At 32.7% G+C, this 26,159-nt stretch overlaps 1 protein-coding gene across 9 annotated transcripts in view; it reads right to left on the reverse strand.

Moving 5' to 3' along the window:
- Nucleotides 1-26,159, reverse strand: part of LOC130894243 (plasma membrane ascorbate-dependent reductase CYBRD1) — an 86,383-nt gene that overhangs the window by 34,513 nt on the left and 25,711 nt on the right. For 2 of the 9 annotated variants that reach the window (XM_057800905.1, XM_057800904.1), the window contains exon 1: nucleotides 179-348. The exons of 5 other annotated variants lie outside the window; for them this stretch is intronic. In XM_057800905.1, the coding sequence (XP_057656888.1) occupies nucleotides 179-246 (68 nt within the window). In that variant the 5' untranslated portion in view covers nucleotides 247-348. Of the gene's footprint in view, nucleotides 1-178; nucleotides 349-19,352; nucleotides 19,596-26,159 lie in introns of those variants that run through there. 2 more of the 9 variants (XM_057800908.1, XM_057800907.1) reach the window with 2 other exon arrangements.

Here is a 26,159-nt window from a genome sequence, read left to right on the forward strand (position 1 = left end):
AGAGTATTTAATGGTGTCATGTATCACAGTTTTATTTGTGACTCATACAAAATTGACGGCGATGTTTGTTATAAATATGTCGGAATGTGTTTGATATACAATACAAAAGGTATTTTTTGAATAATCTACATCACCGGTTATTTTACGTAACCTAAAAAATGTTATAATATACCCTTACCTTTGTAATAAGTGATGTTTATATCCGAAAATACAAGAATTTCGTTTGCTTCCATTGAATTCATACATCACTTATTTATTAGTGGAATTATATAAAACCTTTCAAACTGGAGAATTGCAAAATATCAAACAAACATTGTAGTCGGTTTTACGTGCATGTTTTTCCAAGGTAACATGATAAATGATAAAAGTACTTATGATTACATTTCATATTATATAATCTAGTCAATTATCTTTTTGGAATTTTAACAGATACGAAAAGGTCAACATCAATACATTTTCCGAAATTAATTTTTTACGAAAAAATTTTAAAACGCCAATAACTGGAAAACTAAGAGGAATTCGATAAAAACTGTCCGAACAAAAAATGTGGAGCATAAAATTTTCCACAAAAAAGGTCTGATGTCATTTTATAGATGGAGCCACTATTTCTGAGTAAATCTCCCTCAACGCCGAGTATCCGCTAGCGAATTCCCGCCGGTGCGAATTCAACCCCATTTTATAATGGAAATTTTGAGGTTAGAAAAAAATTGAAACCTTTTTATACAGAATGTTGTGCTCCATTTTTTTGTCCCGACAGTTTGTGTCGAAATCCTCAAAGTTTTCAAAATTATCGTCTTGGAATTTAACAGTTACGAAAAGGTTAACATCATTTCATTTTCCGAAATTTTTCACGAAGAGTACCACGCCGTGTTAGTACAGGTATAATAGAATTAAAATTAAATTGGGCCCTTTCGGTTACTGAATAAGCCTAGGAACTCTTAACAAAATTACGGGCACCGGTTTTTGAAATTTTGGGAATTGCAACCTGAAAAAATTTTGAAACAAAAATAACTCGAAAACTAGGAGGAATTCAAAAAAAGCTGCCCGAACAAAAAATGTAGAGGTGAAAATTTTAAGGTTAGGAACAAATACCTGGGATACTTTTTGTAGAGAATTTTGTACCCCATACTTTTTGTTACGGCAGTTTTTTCCTCATAGTTTTCGAGTTATTCGAGTTTAAAAAGTCCCAAAATTTCGAAAATCCGTACTCCTAATTTTGTTAAGAATTGCTAGACTGATTCAGTATCTCAAAACCTCCCAGAATCTAGGAAATCAAAACCGCCCAGTTTAATTTAAGGTTATAGCTAAAATGGCCTAATTTGCCTGTACTATATATAATAAAAATTTTGTGGTAATGTACGAGGGGTGTTCAAATGAATATATTGCATCATCAAATCACATAAAAAACACGTTATTTTGATTTTAAAGGTGAGGTTGGTCAGTCTATGGCCAGACCATCTTCAGTAGGTCAAAATAAAGTGGTTCTCGCCTAACGGTATAGCGTTTTCACGTCGAGCATCATTAATGAGTTAACGTGGAACTCCTCTAAACTGTTGCACGTGTTTTTTCTTATCATAACCGGATTCTTTTACGTCGATCCAACTTGTTTTTGTGTATAATTCATTCCAATATTTCTTTAGTTAATTACAACGGACGATCTTTTTTATAAAGGATGTCTCATAAATAATGTCGCCTTCCAATGTTCACTATCCGTATTAAATAATCATACAAAAAGAAAGCTTTAATCGTATCGTATTCTTTGGTTTTTACCAAACGTTCTTTGATACCTTGTAATGGTTTCAGTTGGTAACTACATCAGGTTTTATCAACAATTGGATTGGTTGACTTTCTGTTCGGCTTTTTGAAATGCAGAGCATTTGATCATCTTTGACTCGTCTACTTTAGAAAGTAAGAGGCGATTAGGTTAAGTTAGGTGTACTTTAGCTTCGATCAGGTTAATTTACTTTGTTTCGTAATATGGTTTTCTATTTGTAATTTTTGTTTTCCTGGTGCTTTACGTGCTGTTCGAAGTTCGTTCTATTTATTTTCTTCAATCACTTTGTAGATTTCCCAACACTAACCGTACCACTAACTAATTATAGTGTCAAATCAAACCTTTTACATAAATTTTCGACTATAAGACTGCACACTGGTCCTTGCAATTAAACTAAACTGTTAAGAATACAGAATTTGGGCCTGCTTAATACATGGAAAAACCTAAAATCGTATTTTCAGTGAAATTTGTTGGAAAAACACTTTTATTGGCGAGTAGGTACTTGATATACTCATGATACAGGTATGTAATCATTAATACACAAGACTTCTGTCCAATCCAAACCATTTTTTTTTGTACAGCTAATAAGATCAATAAGAGCTCGAAAAATTGTATTAGCTTAAGTATAAGGATGGTCCCAGAAGTACCTAGCCTGACCTATAGATGACGGTAGTTGCTTGAAAAATACCAGAGTATTAGAAAGTACACAATCTGTTCAGCATACGTTTCAAGTTAGAAGATTCCAAGTTGTTTAGTATTTGTTTGGCAGCCATTCTCGGTGAAATTGTACACATGGAAAAAACTGGTCATCGTTGTAGGAAACAATACTTTTATTTGAAAGGCGTTAGCCCAACCAATATGAAAGCTGAACTAAAATCAACTCTGGGTTAGACTGTTCCTTCGTTATTAAGAGTAAAATATGGAGTAGCAGAGTTTAAATGGGGTTTTAAGCCCTGCGTAGACCATAATCGCAGTGGTCGACCAAATGAGGTGATGACTCCAGAAATGTTGAATAAAATTCTCTATATGATCGTCCACTGAAAGTAAGCGAGCTAGTAGACAGTAAGCATTTCAAAGTGCAGTACATCGCATATTTACTGAAAATTTGGACTTGAGAAAGCTGTATGCAAGATGGGTGCCGCGTTTGCTTACAATGAAACATAAACAGCGTCGTGAAGATATTTCCATAGAGTGTTTGGCAATGTTTCACAGAAATAAAGCGCCGTTTTATAATCATGGATGAAGCATGGGTCCATCACTTAACACCCAAAACAAAAGAACAATCAACAATGGACTGAAAAGGGAGAACCGGCTCCAAAGAAGGCAAAGTCCGTTGCATCTGCAGGCAAGGTAATGGCGTCGGTTTTTTGGGGTGCTCGTGGAATAATTTTCATTGACTATCTTGAAATAGGAAAAAATTGTATTATGCGAACTTATTGCAACGTTTGAGCGAAGAAATCAAGCAAAAACTGCCGTATTTGGCTAAGAAGGAAATGTTGTTTTGTCAAGACAATGCACCAACTCACACATCGTTATTGCAGTTACCAAAATTAACGAATTAACGTTTTATTGGTACGTCATGCACCTTGTGCGCCAGATTTAGCCTCCTGGAACTATTTTCTGTTTCCAGACATAAAAAAAATGGCTTGGTGGTAGACAATTTTCCAACAATGAAGAGGTGATGACTATTTTGAGGAGCTTAACTTATTGAACATCGCTGGGAAAACTGCTAAAAGTTTATTTAGTTGAAAAATAAATATTTTTTTCCAAAATTTTGTGTTTTCTTTGTTGGACCAAGTTTTGGATTAGTAACTGTGTTTTATTACTCTCTCGTACATAAAACTAGACCACAGTACTTATTAATAAACGACTGGCATACACAGTTTATACTTTTTCTGATACAGGCTTGAGCATAATATTCTAGCAATGACCATCTATACCGTTTTTTTTTAATTTTTGTTTTGTCCTATATTAAAATGAAAACGTGAAACTTTAAAAGCAAATAGTTGTCTGACCGATAAACATTTTATTAAACTAATTTCTCTTTTTAGATAGAGGACAGTAAATTTCTCTTGTATTTCGCCTTTTTGCTTTTACTCAAACAGATGTTTGATTTGCATCGACTATTTAACGTCCCTATATAATAAACGAAAGTGGTATTCAATTGGTCATTACTGAAGATGATAATCAAGCCAAACCTATCACAAAACAACGAAATAATACAGTACAATGAAACGGGATATTAATTATAAAGTGGGTTAAATATTTTCCTTGAGATCTTGAACGTGAACATATGGCATATTAATCGTCTTTATATAAAGGGTGTGTAGAAAAATTTGTACTACATCAACCGCGAATCTTACCTTCAGTTTTATGTAATATAATAGTCAAAATTAATTACATTAATTAGTAATAGGGTTTCTGTTATTTATCATTTTATTAAACTAGATCCTAGAATCCAGACTAGTGTTGGTGTCGTTTTGTCGAAGGTGGTTGCGCGATTCAATGTTTGTTAATAAAAAGTATTTGAAGGAAACGGAGATGCTGATAAAAGAAATGTAAACCCCCCAGATCACTGGATGACGCTTGAATTAAATAACTCAATTCACCAACTTGTTTTTTAAAAACTATTTAGCAAACTGAGAATTTAATAATAATTTAAAGTTGCAATTGGTACGAATATCAAATTAAATGAACAAGGTATTAGTTTTACAGGCTTCTTTATATATTACTTCTTATCTTATACAATAATATATATATATATATATAATATATAATTCATTATAGTTACATAAATAATAATAATTTAATAATAAATAATTGAAGATGATATCTTAGTGGGGTTAACGTTGACAATCTATAAAACTGACAGAAATATGAAATACAGACAATTTATAGTGATGATAAACTTAATTAATGATGCGCCGCTGTGATAAGGGCTGTTTTAGATCACTTAACTATAGTATGATTGCTTGAGCAGCTTTATCACTTGTTGTGTGTGAATTCTTGTTTGTTGTTAACGGTTAAAGTTTGATGGCTAACCGAAAGAGGTGGGTCAAGTAGATAACATTTTATAATTAGTAGTTACCACTAATTAGCACTTTTGAATCCAAGAATTAAAAAGAAGGTTCCTCAACATAATATATTTTGTTAATACCATTAGCTTTGAAATTTTACTAAGAGAAATACCATTTCGTGTTCAGTTTTTTGGCAAGTGACCTTCGATTGCAGGGGTACTGCCTGACTCGATTTTTTGCTCACGAGTGTAGTTATCTGCTGAAAATCTTTGCCACTTTTTTACAACAATAAACTTGATTTTATAACAGGTGTAGTAGTAAAATTATAAGCCGGTACAAACTTGAACTAATACATTAGATAGATAAGTATAAAACTGCTATAAAAATTAATTTAATTATTTTTTGTTCACACCTCGTATGATGTGATCCGTTATAGTTAAATGTTTAGAAAAACAGTAACAAGTTGAGGTATTTCAAGGTTCCTAGGTGGGTAAACTAGATATGAACGACGGCATTGTTGACATAATTATTATTTTATCACAAAGCTCTTACTAAATTGTTAAATATTTATTTATATAAATATTAATGTTTACAATTACAATTATTTTTAAGATAATAGCAACGCTTTAAAATTGTATTGTTAAGTTTCATATTTCTACTAAAAAATTTTTATCACGTATTTTCAGTAAATGAAAATTAGTTTATTTGACATGTCTACATGCCAACTAATGTTTTTTATCAGAAATATTTTTTTAGCACAAAGAGAGGTACCAATTGATATTATTGTATTATGAGGGTTGTTTGAAGAGTTTCCGTTCTAACAAAATAAATCAACGTGTCTCTCTCCCTCATTTGTACCGTTTGGTTTGGGTTATATTTTATTATTTTGAAAAACAATCAAAGAAACGGGGAAAAGTTGATTAAATACATTGGTCGACAAAAAAAATCACTTTAAATATCACTTTTTTCTTTCATGAGGTGTTGCACTTTCTCTTTTCAAAAACCTACAGTAATCACCCATGATGGCCGATTCCCATCGTCCTAGATACCGAATTTCCATTGTTCTTGGTGGAACCTTTCACCTAGCTCATCACTAACAGCTCCCAAATTTTCGGAAAAAAATGACATTCGAGCACCAAGGGATTTGTAGGCGTTCATCATATGAGTCTAAAAATGTTTACTTATAAAAAGTAATCTGTAAGGTGGGTTCCGCGAATGAAAAGCTCGCTCGCACCAATAATTCAAACGATTGTATGGATACCTTGAATTGTAATCTATAGAAGTTGTTTGGTGAATAATATCGATTTCTAATGTTCATTTTATTTATTAAATAATTATAAACATAAGAGACGCCCAATAAATCAATGTGTATAATGTTTTTAAGAGAAAAATAAAGTCATTTTTTCATCTAAAAACCTCTGTATAAATCACCTCGTACATAACAACATCTTAAGCCAGTATCACACGATGCGTCAAATGTTTCTGACGATGGATGCATTGTGTGGTCGTGGTGCGCATGTCATTTGACGAATGTTTTGTTTCCAACGTTGACATTGGAACTTAGGCCATGGAAAGTCACATTTTACCCAACATTGGAACGAATTTGGAACCAAATCCACCAAATATCGAAGTTGTTAGTATCATCCAGTTTAGTTTGTCAATATCGATAACTTGCACACACTATATATATTTTTTAAGCTGTCTTCAGCCTTCGTTGGAAGCATCATGCAGTTGCAGCACTGCCTTCAGCCTTCCTTCTAACGTTCAACCGTACGTTGGAACGCGATTGTTGACGCAAACGTTAGACGGATGGTGTAGAATCGTTTTTATTTATTCAATGTATAAGTGTACGAACGAAGCAGTTAGACGGCCTAGTTAATATAAGAAACTTAACTCCGATGTCCCTATTGGTCAAATTGAACAATTGTTTACTTTCGTTATTATTCTATTGACCAGCATAAATTTAACAAATTGCAGACTTGATTATATTCTAAATAAAACAATGTTCAAATGCGTCATCACTAAGAAGTATTTTTAGACAAAAAAGTTGAACAAATTACTTGTTTTCGCGATGAAACATAATTTTTAAAATAAATAAACCTTATTAACACAATATTAACTGGGAAAAATCGTAATCAAAATCTTAATGTTGTTATGCACTATGTGAAAAAAACCAGAAAACTGGTCGATTTTTATTCTTTAATTGACAATTCACAGTATGAAAATATCATTCCCCTCTACCAACCCCTTGAAAATGTAATGGATAGGAAGTCGAGTGGAGTCAAATCGGGGAATCTAACCGGTCATCCGATGGTTCCACGTCTTGGAAAAAACCTCGATTAAATAATTTCTAGCTGTACGTGCAAAATGCGCGTGGAGCTCCCTCTGTGTAATGTAGGCACTAAGAATTTAATCATAAAATCTAGATAAACCTCACCATTTACTGTACCCTCAAAAAAATAATTTTATTGTTAATGATACCAGTCCAAACGTTCACTCTTTTCAATTTCAGTTTTTTAGAAGTTATAAGCAAGTTAATAAGGTAAAAATAGAAGTGCACACCCTATATATCAATACTTTAACTATTAACTAAAAGAAGTGGTACGCCACTGACTCCCGAATGCATCATAATTTTAATACTCTCATATAAATGGAAACAGTGAAATACGAGCAAGAAATATTTGAAAATTATAACTAAATATAACATATATGTCTAAATAGCTAATGCCATAACATACGAGGTATATCTAAAAAATTCTGTGAATGATTCGATGTCTCAACGGCAACATCGAGAAATATACGAGGTCTGGCTATTAAATAACGAGAGTGGTTACGAAAAAGGTTTTATTATAAAAATTATTCTACATTCGAATGCTCCCCTTTAATATACTCCCCTCCCCGCGCCACACACCTTTCCATACGTTTTTTTCATTGATCGAACAAGTGCTGGAAGTTTTCTTTGGTGAGAGTCTTTGAGCTCTGCAATGTCGGGTCTCTTTCAGCCAGATTTTATTTTTGGAAACAAAGAAAAGTCGCACAGTGCCAAATCTGGAGTACGGCGGGTGTTCGAGCACTGGAGTGCGCTTACTGGCCAAATACTTTTGGTCAGGAGTCAGTTTTTTTGGCACCAACTTCGCACAAACTTCTGTCATATGTAATTTTTCTAACCGTTTACAGCCTCGGCAATCATCCGGATGCTTATTCGAGGATCTGCAGGGACAATTTGGTCGATTTTGATCAAATTTAGAGATTGATACGTCGTTTTTCGTCACACATGGTTTTCTCGTTTTTTCCCCACCCGTCTAGGACGCCCTCTAGGCGCGCAGTCTCGTTATTTAATAGCCAGAGCTCTTATCAAGGAACGCCACCGATTGCAAGCTTCGTGGATTTAATAAGAAAACCCGCTCCGGGCAATCGAACTTTGTGTAAGTTATAGTGACATTGTGAAATGGAGGAACGAGGAAACAGCAAGTTTCGTTAAAATATAGAGAAAACGGCTATGAAAACACATGAAATGCAGTTTGCACCATCGTTCGTAAAGATTTGTTCCGAATATGCTATCAGAAAGTAAGACAGATAAAAACCGCTGGAGATTTCATTACCCTGTGTCATGGGAATTCATCTTTTCTGCGATCCATCTTCACAGAAGATTAGACTTAATGCTACCCGTTCGATCCCGATTCCAAGTGGCAATCGTGATTGAAAAAATATCGTTGTCGAAGGTCCAAGAACAAGCCAATTTTTGCCTCAACCTAGCTTAATTGTACCACCATACTTACATGATTTAGCTCCTGGGAATGTTGGAACTCTTAAAGAGGCACGAAGAAATCAAGAAAAATACGAAAAAGAAGCGTCAGCTATTTGTACAGACGAGTAAAAATATGTTATTGGTTGTAATAGAGAATATTTTGAATTGGATAACGTGTTGTTTTGTTAAAAATTTTTTTTACAAACAATTTCGGTTAGTTTTGAGTACACGTACAAATAGCGCTGGTATTAAGTCTCGTGTCCATCGATGGCAGTTAACGTGTTAATTCTATCTCTCCAAAAGTAGCACAGATGGTTTAGAAAAAGAAACTGAATCAAAGTTTCAGTTGAATTGCTTGAAATATGGTCGTTTTTCAAATGCAATGGTTCTTTTATTACTAAACAGTCTTTTCTGGTATTGCATAAAAAATTCAAATGAAATTCCACGTCGGTTTGTAAGTGCACAGATTGAAATGAATTTTTTATGATTCGAATTACTCTGCGATTCTGTTCAATAGAAGCTTTTCACCTTCGTACTTTTTACTGTAGCTTAATGAGAAACAGAAAGAAGACTTGCTTATTTTTATATCACGTTTCTGATTAATGCAACGTTGTCAATGTTCTGGGTCAGAATCTCATACAACATATATCGAAAAACATTTGAGACATTAAATTTATTATTTAAAAACAATTTAATTCTATTAATAAGGATCTTTAGGGTGCACGCATTGACAATATGAGTTGGTTAACCATAGTAACATTTTTTAACGACTACCTGTCCCAACGCCTTTGTCTGTGTCAGTTCATTTCGAGCCATAAAACAGTCTTCGATAATGTCTTTTATATTATTTCCAAACAGCACAAATGTTGAGGGAAAAATGATAGTTAAAAGTCTTTACTTGAAGTTGAAGAAAGATACAAAGGAACAAATAGTGGAAAAGACGTATAAAGAGTAAGAGGGGGGAAAGAGAGTAGAAGAGACTTGAAAACGGAGACAGAGATTTGCTCAGTGTAGTCTTGGCGAATCACGGCAAGAAGATTAATTATGTTTTGGGACGGAGTTAATGTCCACGCTCAGACTGAACTGATTTTCTTTGACAATGCAGCTCTGAACGCTCGTAGGTACATCGAGGAAGTGCTTGCCCCAATTATTGGTGTAAAATTAATTTTGATACAAAATAACACTCGTCTACATATCCCTAGAATTGTTACCGAATACTTGGAGCAAGTGGACAGTTCTGGACTGGACTCCACGATCTCCCGATATCAATTCCAAAGAGCATTTGGAAGATAATTTAGAGAGGCGTGTGAGAAATCGTCATCCCTCTGCCTGTGACTTAAATCAGCTCCAAATTGCTCTTCGTTAAGAATACTATGCCTGTAGAGTCTTCTTCTTCTTTCAATAGGACCAGGTCCCGTTCAATCCTGTACGTTTGGCCCTCTTCTTGGATCTTCCTGAGAAGCTAAACTCAAGCTATCGTACCACCTCTTTGGTGGTCTGCCTACAGGTCTACGTGTGTTCGGTCTTAGCCTAAGTGATCCCTCCAAAATCTTTTTTGTGCCCTGACCCAAGCCTGTAGAGTACGTCCAAAATTTAATTTCTTTAATGCTTGACAATGTTAGAGCCCTTCGCTGTAGCGTAGAGAGAAATACTTGCTATTATAATGAAATAAATGATAAGTTCACAAAAAAATATAATAATTTCTTATTTTTTCTTTAGTTTGTATTTTTTTGTTGATAATCAATAAAATTATTCATTTGTGGAAGATTTCGTGTAAGTGAAATTAAAAATAATAATAAATTTAACAAAATTAGAAAGCCAAATCTGAGTATTTCACACATTTCGAAAAAAAGATTCAGCCGAAGAAGTTGAGATTACAGAGTATAGCATAAAGTGGGAGATAGGCATAGAGTAAGAGAGAGAGGTAGATAGAAATAAAAAGGCAAAAACTACGAGGAAGACAGAGAGTGAAAGAGACCTGCAGATGGAGGCAGATATTATGTGGGTAGATAATGAGAGTGAAGTGAAGAGTGAGGCAGAGTGATTGATAGACAGAAAGTGAGCGAAATCTATTGAAAAAACCTCTTTTTGGTGCGATTTGTAGTACAAATAAGTCCAGATGGATGAAACATTGAATATATCAACACTATATACAAGAAAGTTGTTTGCAAAGCTTCCTACCTCAACCTGAAGATATCGGGTCATAATAAAAGTTGATAAATATATTTGCGCATGCGTCGGGAGATTTTCACTTAAATTTCAGACATTTTGATCTCTTAGTTTACACGTGATATATGTACCTTACATTAGTGCAGGACAAATGGTTCCGATTATTTTACTTTTACGAAAAATTCCTAGTTGATTAATTACCAACATATGTTAAATTAACAATATTATTAAACATCATGTGATTTATTTGGTTGAGTAAATCTGAAGAAATGCTAATTATATATTAAAATGCAAATGACAATGGGGATTATGTTTATTTTTTTATGGTAATTTTGTAAATAGACAGTATAATCTGTTGATACTGAATCGAAATTCATAAACAATCGGAGGAAACGTGAGACGATTTGCATTATAACGCAGTGTGAACAATTAAATATTCGACAAAGCAGTTTAGTATCAATATTGTGACACTTTATGTGAATCGTTTGAAATGCGAAGATATATATGACATTACAAAGAATCATTGTTATTGCGTAACGGTTTCTTAAACCCACGTTATCGATATAGGTCAGGCTTTTGGTGACAAAATTAATAGTAGAAAGAAAACAACGCCATCGTGTTCTAAAGGTTAAATAAAAGTTATGTGCATAAAATTCAACATTTTTTGTCTATGTGTTATTTTTTTAAACAATAAAAACATCAAAAAATCGGTACAAATTTTGTTTTTTGCATATTGCGCTGAACCTATGCAAGACTCGTCTTTATTACTATGGGCAATATTGTAGAGAATTGAAAAATCTTCAAAATAAGCTTTCATAAATTGAATTTCGATAAGGAGAAAATTTTTAATTTATAATTTGTTTAATTTTAAATATAAAGGTTTCTTATCCACTGAAAAGCTCTGAAGATGGGCCTTGTGGCCCCAATACTTTTCGAAAGTCAAACAGGATTCGAACGCAATTCCAAAATATTAGAGCCAACACTTTTTTTTCTTGAATACTCAAATAGGAACCTCAAAACACTTTTAATGATTCTCGTCCTTAGCGAGATAACTTTTTAGTTATTGAAAATGATGGATATAAGTCATCATAACCAGCATCAATTTTGTTTTTGATTTGTGTTGGTGTTGAGCCTTCTTTAGTCAAAAATTTTTCAACAGCGCGACACTCAATTTGAGACATTTTCCAAAAAAAGCTTGACCAAGTTGTCGTTCGAACCCTACTATAATAAAATGTAGTTGAAATTTGGTGTAAAGCTTGTCACTGACTCTTATATAAAGATTTTTGTGAACGTCACGACCTCTTGGACCGCACTACGTGTATAGTAAACAGCTGAAGCGATTTAGTAAATAAAAAGCAAGTTTTCTTATAACAAAACAATGCTGCGAAAGTAATACGGAATAAGATCAAAGAACGTGGTGGTATTGAACTCCTAGATTTAGTCCAGACCTCGCACCGTCAGTAGTTCGACAATTATTTGCATCTAAACTCAAAGAATGGTTTGATCAAGATCTCAAATGGTTTCCTAAGCTTTGGGTTAACCAGATGGGTTATACTTCGTACATTAAAGCTTTCTTTTCGTGTGTTTATTTAATAAACAAAATAAACATTTGAAAGCGACATTATTTATGAGACACCTCATATAGCTTCAAGGAATATCATTTTCCTTGTGGTTTGCGGACAAGAATATACTGTTACAGACAATTTCGATTTTCAAAGGTTTCTCGGGCATAAAAAGAATAGTAATTGATATTTTATTCGTCGAAAGGAAATAGTCTGGAATTAAGTGCAGTACAACAACAATTCTACTAGTTACATCAGACTTTAACATTTACCACTTAAATTTGTAATACGTTTAATCAAATAATAACTTTTTCACGCATGTAATCTTTCAATTACTCATAATATGAAGTTTAACAGTGTTGCCAGTTTCGGTCCAACAACTCTACGACAATTCCGATTAAAATCCTTGATGGCTAAAGATGACGTTCTAGGGACATTAGATGGGGAGCTCCAAAAACGATTTTTTTGTAAAAATGTCTTTCTAAACTACTCAAGAATGTATCACTTGAAATTTCAGAAGCAAATTCGAAATATTTCTGTAGTTACAGAAGAAATAGTGAGCAAGCAACGAGCATGTATACGGATCGCACGGACATCGCGCGCTTCGCCCTTCGATCTATTGTACGTATTATAATCCAAAGGGACTAACGGTCCTTCGAGACCCTATTAACTGTTCGTAGAAGGTCTTTATGAAGCTATGGCAGGGCTTGAACAGAGTTATATTTAGCAGTTCAGTTTCTTTCGATGAACATCCATCTTGAAATCATGTAGAGCTATACAAAAGTGAGAAAATCTTCAAGTGAACGTACTGGAAAGACAAGGCAACCAATTTCATAATGTTCAGTCATCGGTCGATGGAGAAGCTAATGCTAGCCATAGTGAAAATAGACAGAACAGTTCACAGATTCGAACATCTGCGCGATAACCAGTTTGTTAGAGTCTGAAGTGCATCTCTGCGGACCAGGAATCGCTGATCAGCATATTAATTCAAGAAAATTAAGATTTTTTATTTACGAAAACTTTAACGAGCGATTTCTCGGTTTTACATTTTCACGATTTTTTCTAATAAGCAAAAAACTAAACGTCCTATTGAAACGAAACAAAATGGATTTTATTCGGGATTAAATTCTCTTCTAGTTGACCCTAAAAAATTTTGAGAGAGTTAAGATTGATCCACTTTTTACAAAATCTAGATTGAAATTTTATTTTCCATAAATTTTTTTTCAATCTGCGAAAATGTCACGAATTTTCAACTTTTTGTTGAATTTTCTTGGTTTATCTAGAAGCTGTACTATTCAAAAATTATTTTTTTTGGATTCTTTGTTTCCGATGGAAATTGCGACTTGCATCTTTCCCGCCATAGTACAAATGCTCATTCGAGACGACTCGGCGAAATGCTTGTACAAGGCTTAATATAAGTCTATCTTAGTGAAAAAATTTTAGAAGACTGTTGAAATATGTAACAATAAACCTTGAAAGTTTCGTTGCAATCGAATATGTCTTTTCTATGATAGAGGTTGGCGACATCTCATCTACAAACGCTGAGTCTACAAAGTCTAGACTTTGTAGACTCAGCAGAATATTGATGAAGTGAGACCAAAACTGTACAGATAAAAGAAAATCCTAAAAAAGTATTAAACAAGCTGGAGACGTCGAGGAATTGGAAGAGTTTAGAGACGTAATAAAAAAAGAAGAAGAGAAGTTACTTCTAAGGAGAGAAATAGCAGATCTAACTAGAATGATACTTGGAGCGAAACAAGCCCTTATAGAAAAAGTAAATACCACTTTGGCCTATCACGAGGATAAAAAGGAATTTAGATCTTCAAGATAATCTCTCAACTGAGATGATGGATTCTACGTTGAACGCAGATAATCAGTGCAAATCTTGTAATTTAGTAAAGTAATTCCAAGAAAGGTTTTAGTAGATCGCACAACCTCACAAATTGGTTGGTCTTGAAGATTGAATAATGGGAAAAGTGTTGAAGACAATAATCTCACAAAAGCGAGGTTTTCACTGTAAATCATCACTACAAATATCATTTACCAATGTCATAATTTTATATCATTGTTGCGTTAGATTTAAAAAAATCGGCGTTTGAAAAAAAAAGTGAATCATAGTATGCGTCAATGACTGATCTATTTTTCTGGTTTTATTAATTTGTATTTAAGCGATGTTGCCCTACTTGGAATTTCGTAGTCGTTATTGGGGCAAAAATATTTACTTCCTTAATGTCAATGCACCGTCCCGTCTGTTTACATTTAATGTATTATACTAATGATGCAGATCTACTTGGAAATCATTAGAAAATGATGTTTCTATCATTAATTAAAATACAAATTTTATATTTGAGTGAAAGTGCGATTTCTATTATTTAACACAAACTTCTGGGTAAACATTATCATTATTAATATTATTTTTAACGTTGTTTCCGACTGGATGGAAATTTACTTTTGATTTCTGAATCTAAAACAACGTCGTTAACCACAACGTCTCCTTTTTTTTCTTGGTAAACCATAGTTTCCAGATATCCTCATAGAAAGAAGTCGAATAGGATGAGATTTGGTGACTGTATAAGCCAATATATAAAATTACAACTAGGGGTCATCCACAAATTACGTCACACAAATTTCATGATTTTTTGCCTCTTCCCACGTCCTTGTTACAGCTGGTCCTAGTGTGACGTCATATACACGTATATTTCTATTTAAATTATTTTTTGATAAAATTAACATCAAATCAAAGAATTACCAAAACGAAAAGCGATAAATTATATTAATTAAAGTAATTAACAAAACAAAAGCGATTAATTATATTAATTAAAGTAATTGACAAAACAAAAAGCGATTCATTATTTTAATTAAAGTAATTGACAAAACAAAAAGCGATTCATTATATTAATTAAAGTAATTAACAAAACAAAAAGCGATTAATTATATTAATTAACAAAACAAAAAGCGATTCATTATATTAATTAACAAAACAAAAAGCGATTCATTATATTAATTAAAGTAATTAACAAAACAGATAGCGATTAATTATATTAATTAAAGTAATTAACAAAACAAATAGCGATTAATTATATTAATTAAAGTAATTGACAAAACAAAAAGCGATTAATTATATTAATTAAAGCAATTGACAAAACAAAAACCGATTAATTATATTAATTAAAGTAATTAACAAAACAAATAGCGATTAATTATATTAATTAACAAAACAAAAAGCGATTCATTATAATAATTAAAGTAATTAACAAAACAGATAGCGATTAATTATATTAATTAAAGTAATTAACAAAACAAATAGCGATTAATTATATTAATTAAAGTAATTAACAGAACAAAAAGCAATTAATTATATTAATTAAAGTAATCAACAAAACAAAAAGCGATTAATTATATTAATTAAAGTAATTAACAAAACAAAAAGCAATTAATTTTATTAATTAAAGTAATTAACAGAACAAAAAGCAATTAATTATATTAATTAAAGTAATTAACAAAACACAAAGCGATTCATTATATTAATTCAAGTAATTACCAAAACAAAAAATATTAAGAGAATTATATTATTTAAAGATATAAACTTAATAATCTGGAGTCCATGAACTTTGAATCCACACCTTCAAATTATTTATAACTGGCATGGCAGCCACTTCGTTCTCGTTTGTGTTGTTAATGTCTGGAACATTAGTTGTGTCAACATCTTTTTCATTCAACCATCATCGTCATCATCCACAACAAGAAGTTTTCTGGCACGTCTGATAGCAATTCTTTGAGGACAAATCTTCGCGGTAGGTGAAAATCCTTGTATCAAAGGGCGCCTAGGCGAATGGTTGACAAAACAATTGGTATCTTTTATTTGTATTGATATAGTTGTTTTGAGGTTTTCGTAAAGTGATAGATAAAATTTCGAAATTTAGTACCACTCCTGTCACACTTAGTCGACTCCCCCTTAACGTGTGACGTAATTTATAGATGGCCCCCTACCTTACAAGCAATTTGGACAAAATTAGCAGAAATATTGGTAAATGCTTGGAAGCGGGATCCGCCCGTCATAAAAAATTAATATTTTCAATAGTTGTCTCTCATTAAATTCATTTTTTTAGGCGCATTTAAGATACAAACGAGACCAAAATTTGAAAAACACTTTTTTCTACTACTGTGCGTAATGTACGTACTTTTGAAACACTTTCGACTGCGTGGAACTCCACTTTACGCACTAGAGTCTCCGTAGCGTAGAGGATAGAGTACGAGGCTTACATGCGGGAGGTCCCAGGTTCAAGTCGTATTTTTAGATCGCATTTATGCATGCCGACAAGAGATTTGCCAAGTTTGATAACTACACAAACTGCACCTTTAATATTAGTATTGTTACTAATTAAATTCGTATGTTGTTTTTTGAATATGTTTTAATCTTGATTAAAATGTTCAAAGTATTAATAAAACTATAATATATTTTGTAAGGAATCAATAAGTATAAAATAAACTTACTTTACGCACCAGTGCGTGAAGGAAATTACCATTAAACGCAATAGAAAAATATTGTATGCAATTGTAAATGCCTTTTTTCGACTCATTTAATCGTCGATATTCATTTTTGTCGAAAAAAACGATACTTTATACACTTGTTACATAAATAACTATTTTAGCAAACATAAATGTAAATATAAATATCTTTTTTTATATTCAAATAATTTTTACAAATAATGGCAAACAAAGCATGAAGTATGAAGAAAAAGATTTCCAACCTAACCTAACCTAATTAATTTTCAATAAATAATTTGAAAATACTGATTTTTTATGACCAAAAACAGAGAGCGCTTCACTACCTCCAAGAAGTTGTCACTGCACTTTCGATTTGGAAATATTTTGACGATTGAACTAGGTTGTGCTAGGTTTGTTCTATGTTGTTTTATGAAGCTCGAAAGAAAACCATTTTTCACGAAGTTTGCGGAAAATGATTTTTTGGAGGGCAACGAATTTTCGAGCTATCGTGATTCTAATACTTGTTCTGAGTTGTTCCAAAGTTGTTCTAAATTGTTCCGAAGAATTGCGTTCGAGAAAAGTTTACTTTTTGAGAATTTTGAGGAGAATATAGAACCCTCTTGTACGATTATTCATATTTTGGAACAACATAGAACAAACCAACCAGAACAACTGTCAAAATCGCGATACCTCAAAAGAGCGGCGCCAGTTCAAAAATCGGCTTTTTTGGATTTTCTCTGAAAGTTTCAATCTCAGCCGTTTCAGAACATTATAGAGCAAACATCTAAATATTTCAGACTCCAAAGGATGGGTCCATTTTCTTGGAGGTTACTCAATCCACTTTCAAATAACAAACGAGATACATTGGCATAATGTGCACAATAAAATGAATTCCAAAAAATAATTAAAAACCAGATAATAGTTGTGAGACAGCAAAGCTGATTTATATAATAGTTGTCTTAGCATTAATTTATTGCTATTTGATTGCTAACAGCATTCCAGATACTACTATCTGAATCTGAATGGAAAATTAACGAGCAGCAATTTAAATAGACTTGTGACCAAAAAAAATCGAATCAAGTCGCAGGTTCGCGGTCCAAAATCAAGAAAATCTGAAGCTTCCATTATTTTTCTCATTTTAGCATTTCAAAACCATAAGTTTTAGCTATATAGGGAGTGATCTATGTTGTTAATGAGTAATTAGTAAGGGGAAAATATCAAACGGAAAGGAATCTTAAACAATTGTTGTAATTAACAGTAAAAAAAATTTTTCAATCAACGCGGGTTTGAGGACTGAGTAAATATTGCCGTATAGAACCTGTAGTATATGGTCGGGATTGTCCTGCATTAGCATGAAATTTTTGCCGATGAAACTGTCGTAGGGAACGACAAGATCCCCTAGCATTCCGTTTATGTATCGGTTGCTCCATAAAACCTGCTCGGTTTTTACTTGCCTGTCCAAACCATCCAGGAACCTCCTACAAAAACCACGTTTTCTTTTATGCAACACCGCCAGAGTCTTTCTCCAGGTCTGAAGACTCGCTCTCTTCTATCATTACCATACAGACTCACTCTGCTTTCGGCTGAAAGGAGACCGGAGCCTCATCATTCGTCAGTCCAATTAACGTTTCCTTGGCAAATCGTAGACTCGGTGAACTGGGGTTAATTTGAGGCTTTTATGGCTCAAGGAAAGCAGCCTTGAGTATTCTTCTTACCGTCCAGGTACTCCTGACGTTTCTCTGAGCTCTTGAAGGATTTCTGATTCAGTTATCTCTCTCGGATGTGTACATTTTTCTTCCGGAACCGCGTCTTCGATGAAAGATACCAGTCTCGTGGTAATGACAGACTCATTTTTAGCGCACTGGCCACTTCCCGCTGTCTCTGACCTTGTTGCTCAAGCAGCTTTATCACTTCTTGTGTCGTCCAATTTCAGCTAGAATTCTTGTTTGTTGTTAACTGAAATGTGTATCGGTTGAAGTTTGATGGATAACTGAAAGAGGTGGGTCAAGTAGATAACCTTTTATAAGGATCAGTTACCTCTAATTATCACTTCGAGAAACAAGCATGAAAAGGGTGGTTACCGATTATTGGACCGTGAGAGCAAGAAATATCATTTTGCAGCTAATGCCATTAGCTTCAAGATTTGAGTAAAAAAAATACAATTCAGTTCTTTTACCAGTGACTTGCGATTGCAGAGGTGTCACCTGAGACAATTTTTTTGCTCACGAGTGTATATTGAATAAAAAACTATAATTAAATTTAGAAATTCGATCATACAATCTAATATTACATTACATACAAAAAAATAAGAAAATAAGATAGTACCATAAAAAAGTACTTTTCCTCGTAGAAAATAAATATTGTTATTATTATTTAAAATAAGCCCCTGTACTTAAGTAGCCACCATTTTATTATTAAATAGAAAAATGTATCCAAACCAACGTATTATTGTGTTATTAACTAATAATCAATTCAAATTAGATATTCCTTTAATCACAAGTTAAAACTTAAATAACCGTCACATGCATGTCTTACGTAGATATTTAGAACGTACATTCATTAACAAAGCTTAATGAAATAATTGAAATACGTACGTTGAATGCATCTTGTTTTTAGCCATGGTAATCGGTTGAAAAAGTTAATCCAAAAATAAAAAAATTAAAGTAAATCGAATAATCGCACTACATAAACCGAATATACCGCAAAAATCAACAGGTAGTAGAGAAGAAAACTAAAACAACCTCGTCTTAACGAACGGTCACCAATGAGACTAAACGAATAAACTCACTTGACAGAAGAGACGCGCTTAGCTATGAAAATGGCCACATCGCGACGGTGCCAAATTAGTTCGAGTTTTCTTTAAAACAGTGTACGTTCAAAAAAACGTTGAATGGGTGTTATACATGACCCGCATATATTCTGGAAACACAATCTGTCATTAATATAGTTACTTATTTGGGTTAATAACCCTAATGATTCAATAAAAAAAATGTTAAATTGTTTCATTCAAGTATTATACATAGCATATCTCAATAAAGAATATTGAAGTTATATAAATAAAATTATTAATATAATAAATATAGAAAGTCTTTTCAGTTAACTAATAATAACGAAGTTTGTTAAAAACATAGAATTGTTAAATATTGTTTTCATTTGTATTCAGTGTCAAATTTCAATTTAAATTTAGGTATTTTAAACTTTTTTCTATAGTGTTTCAAAGTTTTGCGGCAATTTGACAACGTTGTTATGTAGATTGGAGAGTTTAAAGATTTCGAAACGTGAATACATAATCATCGTGTATAACCTGGGGCCCTTAAGACAGGTACTTTCTCCAGGATCGGACTTGATTTGATTCGTTATATAAATTTTCATTGTTTATTTTTAAAACTAGGAAGTAAATTGAATTGTTCTTTAGTAAAAAGCTCGATTTCTAACAGCATCAGTAAAAAAGCACTTTGACGAATCCTAATAGCAATTTAGGTAAATAATTTTATATTTTCTTCTATCATTAGCTACGTCATTGAATTTTCTCTTTGTTTGTGTGATTTCATAAAGAAAGAACGTGTTAATTAATAGTATTGACAAGAATGATCGACAGTATACCAATTATAATATCCTTTGGCAATATAAAATTGGCAATTAAAACATTTTATATTGACATTTCGATAATTAGACTTGATGACAGCATCAAAAACAAGTTCGGTAAATTCATTAAAGCTGGATTAAATACTTGTGCACGTGTTGATAATGGTGTTAAACTTATTTTTTTGAAAATCTGTTATTTATAAAGGAAAAAAATTACAAATACCTATGAAAAAAAACCTTTAAGAAACAAAGACAATAATTATTAAAATGACACTTCTCCCTTACTAAATATACGAGGTATATTTGTAAAATAGTTTCCAATTCCAAGAAACATTAAATCAAGTGAAATTTTTAGAAAAATGGTAAAGTTTATGGTGAATAAAGAATTACTTTGACAGGTTTCTATGTGAAATTGTGACAGCTGACATCAAATGCATGGCGAAATATAATAACCTCTAAAAGTTACTCTTCCGTCAAATCTCCCTCGTATAACTTTTTCAGATATTTTTATTAAAGCATCCTCTTTCACATCAATTATTTAATCAAGAATTAGCGTGACACATTTATCACCTACAAGGTATCACCAGTAATTTTCTTAAGATTATTAGGATTGTGAAAAGTTTCTCTACTTATATACATAGGGTGTCTCAAAAATAAACATGCTATTCTATGTTTAACGTCATCCATCCAGAAAATAACACCCTATTTATAATTATCGATTATAAAGTTTATATTCTCTACTGATAAATATATAGGGTGACTCAAGAATGAACAAAAGTTTTTTTTTAATACCGAGGAGACGAAGCTATTCTACTTTTAACGTAAGAGAGAAAGTAACGCCCTATATATAATTTATAATTATGGATGGTATGTTTATATTTTCTACTGACAAATATATAGCGCGACTAAAAAAAGAACAAAAGTTTTCTTAGAATATTCAAGGAGAGACGAAGCTATTCTATGTTAAAAATGGTCTAAGAAAGTAAGTAACACCCTATATATATTATGAGAATTATGCATGTGGCAAGTTCTAATTCCCTACTGACAAATATATAGGGAGATACAAAAAAACAAGTTTTTTTTTAATTTTTAAAAGGAGACGAAGCTATTCTACGTTAAAAAGTGTCTAAGAAAGTAACACCCTATATATCATGAATAATTATGAATGTGGCAAGTTCCTATCCTCTATCGACAAATATACAGTGAGATTCAAAAAAGAACAAGAGCTTTTTTTGATTATTTACGAGGAGACGAGGCTATTCTACGTTAAGCATTGTCTAAAAAAGGAAGTAACACCCTATATATCATGAATAATTATTAATATGCAAGTTTATAATCTTTTCTGACAAATATATAGAGAGACTAAAAAAAACAGATGTTTCTTGGGTTATTGATCGGGAGAGGAAGCTATTCTGCGTTTAACACCCTGTATATTATTAATAAATATAAATTTGACACTTTTATATTCTTTATTGACTAATATATAAGGTGACTCAAAATTAACGATCTTTCTTTTTCTAATATTAATCGAAGGACGGGAGTGGAATTTAAACATTTTTTTATTTTATGTTCATTTTTGATTGAAATTTGTTTGTAGTACAATCCATATTGTTAAATTTAATGATAAATTCAATACCAGCTGAGTTTATGCTAAGTTTCTGTGTTTAGTGGAAAATCTTGAAAGTGAAAGTGAAACGTGGTATAATTTATGTAAAACCATCTAATACAAATATAATGGTTAATGGCAAGCAATGAAGAAATGAAAATAAAAACATTCTAAACAAAATTTAAAAAAAAAATAAAAATATTGTTCAACAACTAGTTTAGTGGATATTCAATGACCTTGATCGAAAGAAATATCTACCGTAACAATCTGTAGACGTAAATAATAAATGTTGAAGTCAACATCTGCTATGCTTCATTAGAACTGATGCTACGAAGTGAAAGTGAAATGTTTACAATTATTATTAACAAGCTTTCTGATTAACAAAAGGTTAGGCACACAAATAAATTGAAAACTGTGAAAAAGAAAAGATATAAACTCATTTTCTTCAGAATCGGGCATTTTATTTATATAAAAGACAATATTTCTTTGTAATATAATGAACGATATTGAAATTTTAAGTTTATTTTATGTTTTTCCATATGTCACTAAAGATTTACAAGGGGAGACTGAAAAGTACGGTGAAACAAAGATTCGCAGGCTACTAACCGACTAAAATTTATCCTGATATCCTTGAAACGTCATAAAGACATTATTAGGGCTATCCTGACGAGGCCCACTCTAGGATACCATCAGTACAACCCTTTCCTGATTATAACTATAAAAGGAGCTTCTCAGGATCACCTTACTGGAAAAAACAATATTTTTTATCAATTCATTCTGATCATGTCCACATTAGGATCACATTAGGTTGACCCTATTGAATAAATTATTCTTATAAATAATTTTTGCTTCAATCCTAACCATAAAACTATGCATATAAGGAATCTATACAATGAACATCTTATCAGAAATATGGTATAATAAAGCAATCCTGATCAGGACCATAAAGGTAATCCTGATCAGAACTATATAAGGTGAACCTGATCGGGATCTTCCGAGGTAATCCTGATCAGAATCATATAAGGTGAACCTGATCGGGATGTTATGAGGTAATCCTGATCAGAACAATATGTGAACCTGATCAGGATCTCATTAGTCATCTGCGTTATATCCTCATTAAGTTCTTTTTAGGTTATCCTGATCTATGCCTTGCCAGGATTCAAAATTACCTGGTCCTTATCGAGTCCTCACAAAAAGTTGTAGTCGTGTAATGACAAAGAACATTTCTTTTGTCAATCTTTCATTTTCTGGATATATAGTAAGTAAATCGGATGAGGACAGGCGTTTTCATGATACCAAAAAAGTAGTTGATGCATAGTTCCTCCCCCTCTACAATAGGAAATCTTCTTTTCCTTTCACACATCTGTTCCTAAGTGACTCATTTCTACTTCTAAATAATTCGAAGGAGAAACATGCGTGTGAAGCAACTTTATCTGAGTGAAAGCAATAACAATATGGTTAATTTCCATTACCCATAACCGCCTGTTGATATTCTCTCAGAGAGAAAAACGTTTTTAAGGAAAATTCGGAAATGAGAACATATATTATTCTATTTATATTGCAGGGAGGAATCATAAAACAATCTGACAACTTGTCAAGGTCTACCAAAAATTACAGAGCTCTCTCTGCTTGAGGAACAGCTCATCAACGTTAAGTTTATTGCAATGGTAGGTGTGAGATTTTTTTAGTGGTTGTAACAAGTTTAAACAGACAGTTCTCTGAAGGAACCATCCGTGAACAAGTTGTTAAAAACGTTCCAGGAAGGTCGAGAAGAAGTGAAAGAAGACTCACCTAGGAAGTCCATCGACATCGAGTTCTGATGAAAATGTTAACGAATTCGAGCTTGTATTCATAGAGACTATAAATTGACAGTCAGAATGATATCAAATGTGCTGTCAATCTCCAGATAATCGTTAATGAAATTCTGACACAAAAACTTGAAATGAAAAAATTGTGTGCGAAAATCGTACCGAAGATTTTGACTCCAGAACAGAAAGCAAAGAGGATGAAGTGTTGTGAGGATTGGTCTGGAGCAGAGGATAGAGGGGAATTTCATACGAATTTCATGTGGAGATCAAATCTCGAAGCAAGGCTAGCAGGACATCCGAACTTGCGAAAATCAAGGTCCAATGTGAAGACAGAGAGTGAACGGAAATTTCTACGTTGAAGTTATGAGGCGTCTTAGAGCTCGTGTGGCCCGAGTATTTAGATTATAGAGAGGAATCATAAAACAATAAAATAAAACTTGTCAAAGTCTACCAAAAATCAAAGAGCTCTCTCTGCTTGAGGAATAGCTCATCAACATCAAGTTTCTTGCAAAGCTAGGCAAGAATAGCCGTGAGATTTTTTAATGTTTGAAAGAAAATTTGCAGAGACAATTCTCTGAAGGAACCAACTGTGAACAAGTGGTTAAAAACGTTCTAGGAAGGTCGAGAAGAAGTGAAAGGAGTCTCCCGCCTAGGATGCCCGTCGAGCTCTGATGAAAATGTTAACGAATTAGGGCTTGTGTTCGTAGAGACTATAAATTGACAGTCAGAATGATACCAAATGCGCTGTCAATCCCCAAACAATCGTTGACGAAATTCTGACACAAAAACTTGAAATGAAGATATTAAGGATTAAGGAGGAGGATTAAGTGTTGTGAGGACTGGTCGGAAGCAAAAATAGGGGAGTTTCTCACGAATTCCTTGTAGTTGAAATTTTGATGCGTCTCAGAGCTCGTGTGGCCCGAATTGGACCGAAGATGCAACCAAAGTGAATTGTCTTCACCTTTTTTCATTTTTTTGTACAGCTTATGGTTATAAAATAACAAAATTTTGTATTAGCTCAAATACATTTGTGAAAATTATAAGAAATATTAAGATTATTCTATAATATTTAAAATGCTTTAGAAATTGAGTTTTATTACTCTCTCGTTCATAAAAATTGGACTATAACTTCGCGATAGTTTTGAATAATATTTCAAGGTTAAAAAAAATGACATGTTTCATCATTTTCTTTAAATACTGTCAAATATCGGAATGAACAGTTTCATTTTGTTCACTCTGTAAGTAAAAAATCATTTACAACTCTAAATTGAACTAAAATTGGTTACAAAAGAAACAATATATTTTTGGATGTCTATCCCTAGAGTCCAGGTTTTATGACCTCGCGAAGCTTCTTTAAGCGTTCCAAAAAGATGAAAACCAATATATAGATTGAGAGGGAGGAATACTTCATTGTCAAAACATTTGTATACAATTTTGTAGACAAATGCTTGTAAAAAACTGAGCAACAAGTTTGGGGATTCTCTCAAATTGAGTCGCACCTTACGTACCCCAAAAGGGAAGGGCATATCAGAGATGCGACTCAATAAGGGCACAATGAACTGTTATAAAGGTGGATAAGTTCAATTCTTTGGAAACTGATCTTGGATCTTAGAACTAAGACGATAAAGAAGTGTCTACAACTAGTTTTAAGAATGTTACAGATTCAACGATGTCAATGGTGTTATTTAATGTATTGTATGGTCCTATAAAGTGCGCGAGGTCAGGGTAGCTCCAAGAGAAACTAGTATCGTTTTCAAAAAGACATATTTCACCACTAGTATAAACATAGTCAATGATAAACAGAAGAAACAAAATAGACATCGTTGTCAACCCTTACAAGCTGACTTGTGTTGGTAAGATATGACTTAAGCCATGCGTTGTGTCTATGGTATAATGGGTTATATAGTGTAATAACAAAACCTTCTTGTAGACTAGACCTCGACCTGAAAACTGGGCAAAGGCAGTAATAATACGATTAAAGAAGAAGAGAAAAAGTGGAAATTGGACAATATTACTGATGAAATAATCTCACTCATTGTTAATATGAGTTACAAAAGTTCATCTTCTGGTTCCGATTCTGATTTGAATTTGTGAGACGTAGCTCTACTTATATTGGTGAGTTTTATACCAAAATTATTCTTCATGAACATAGGGTTACTTTAAAATCGAAGTTTAACCCTAATAATAGCAGTAAGACACGATGTTCTTCATACCTTGTGGAAAAATGGATTATTTTAGAAAAAATTGCACTTTATTATCTTCAGTTGTTTGGAAGTTATAAGCAGGTTAATTAGGTGAAAATATGATTATATTTATACAAAATGTAATTTCATACTAAAATATTCGATGTATAACTTGAAAAAATATTTTAATGTCTACCAAAAGAAGTGATATGGATTATG

The sequence above is a fragment of the Diorhabda carinulata genome, chromosome 5 (genome assembly GCF_026250575.1).
Source record: "Diorhabda carinulata isolate Delta chromosome 5, icDioCari1.1, whole genome shotgun sequence".
NCBI lineage: Eukaryota > Metazoa > Arthropoda > Insecta > Coleoptera > Chrysomelidae > Diorhabda > Diorhabda carinulata.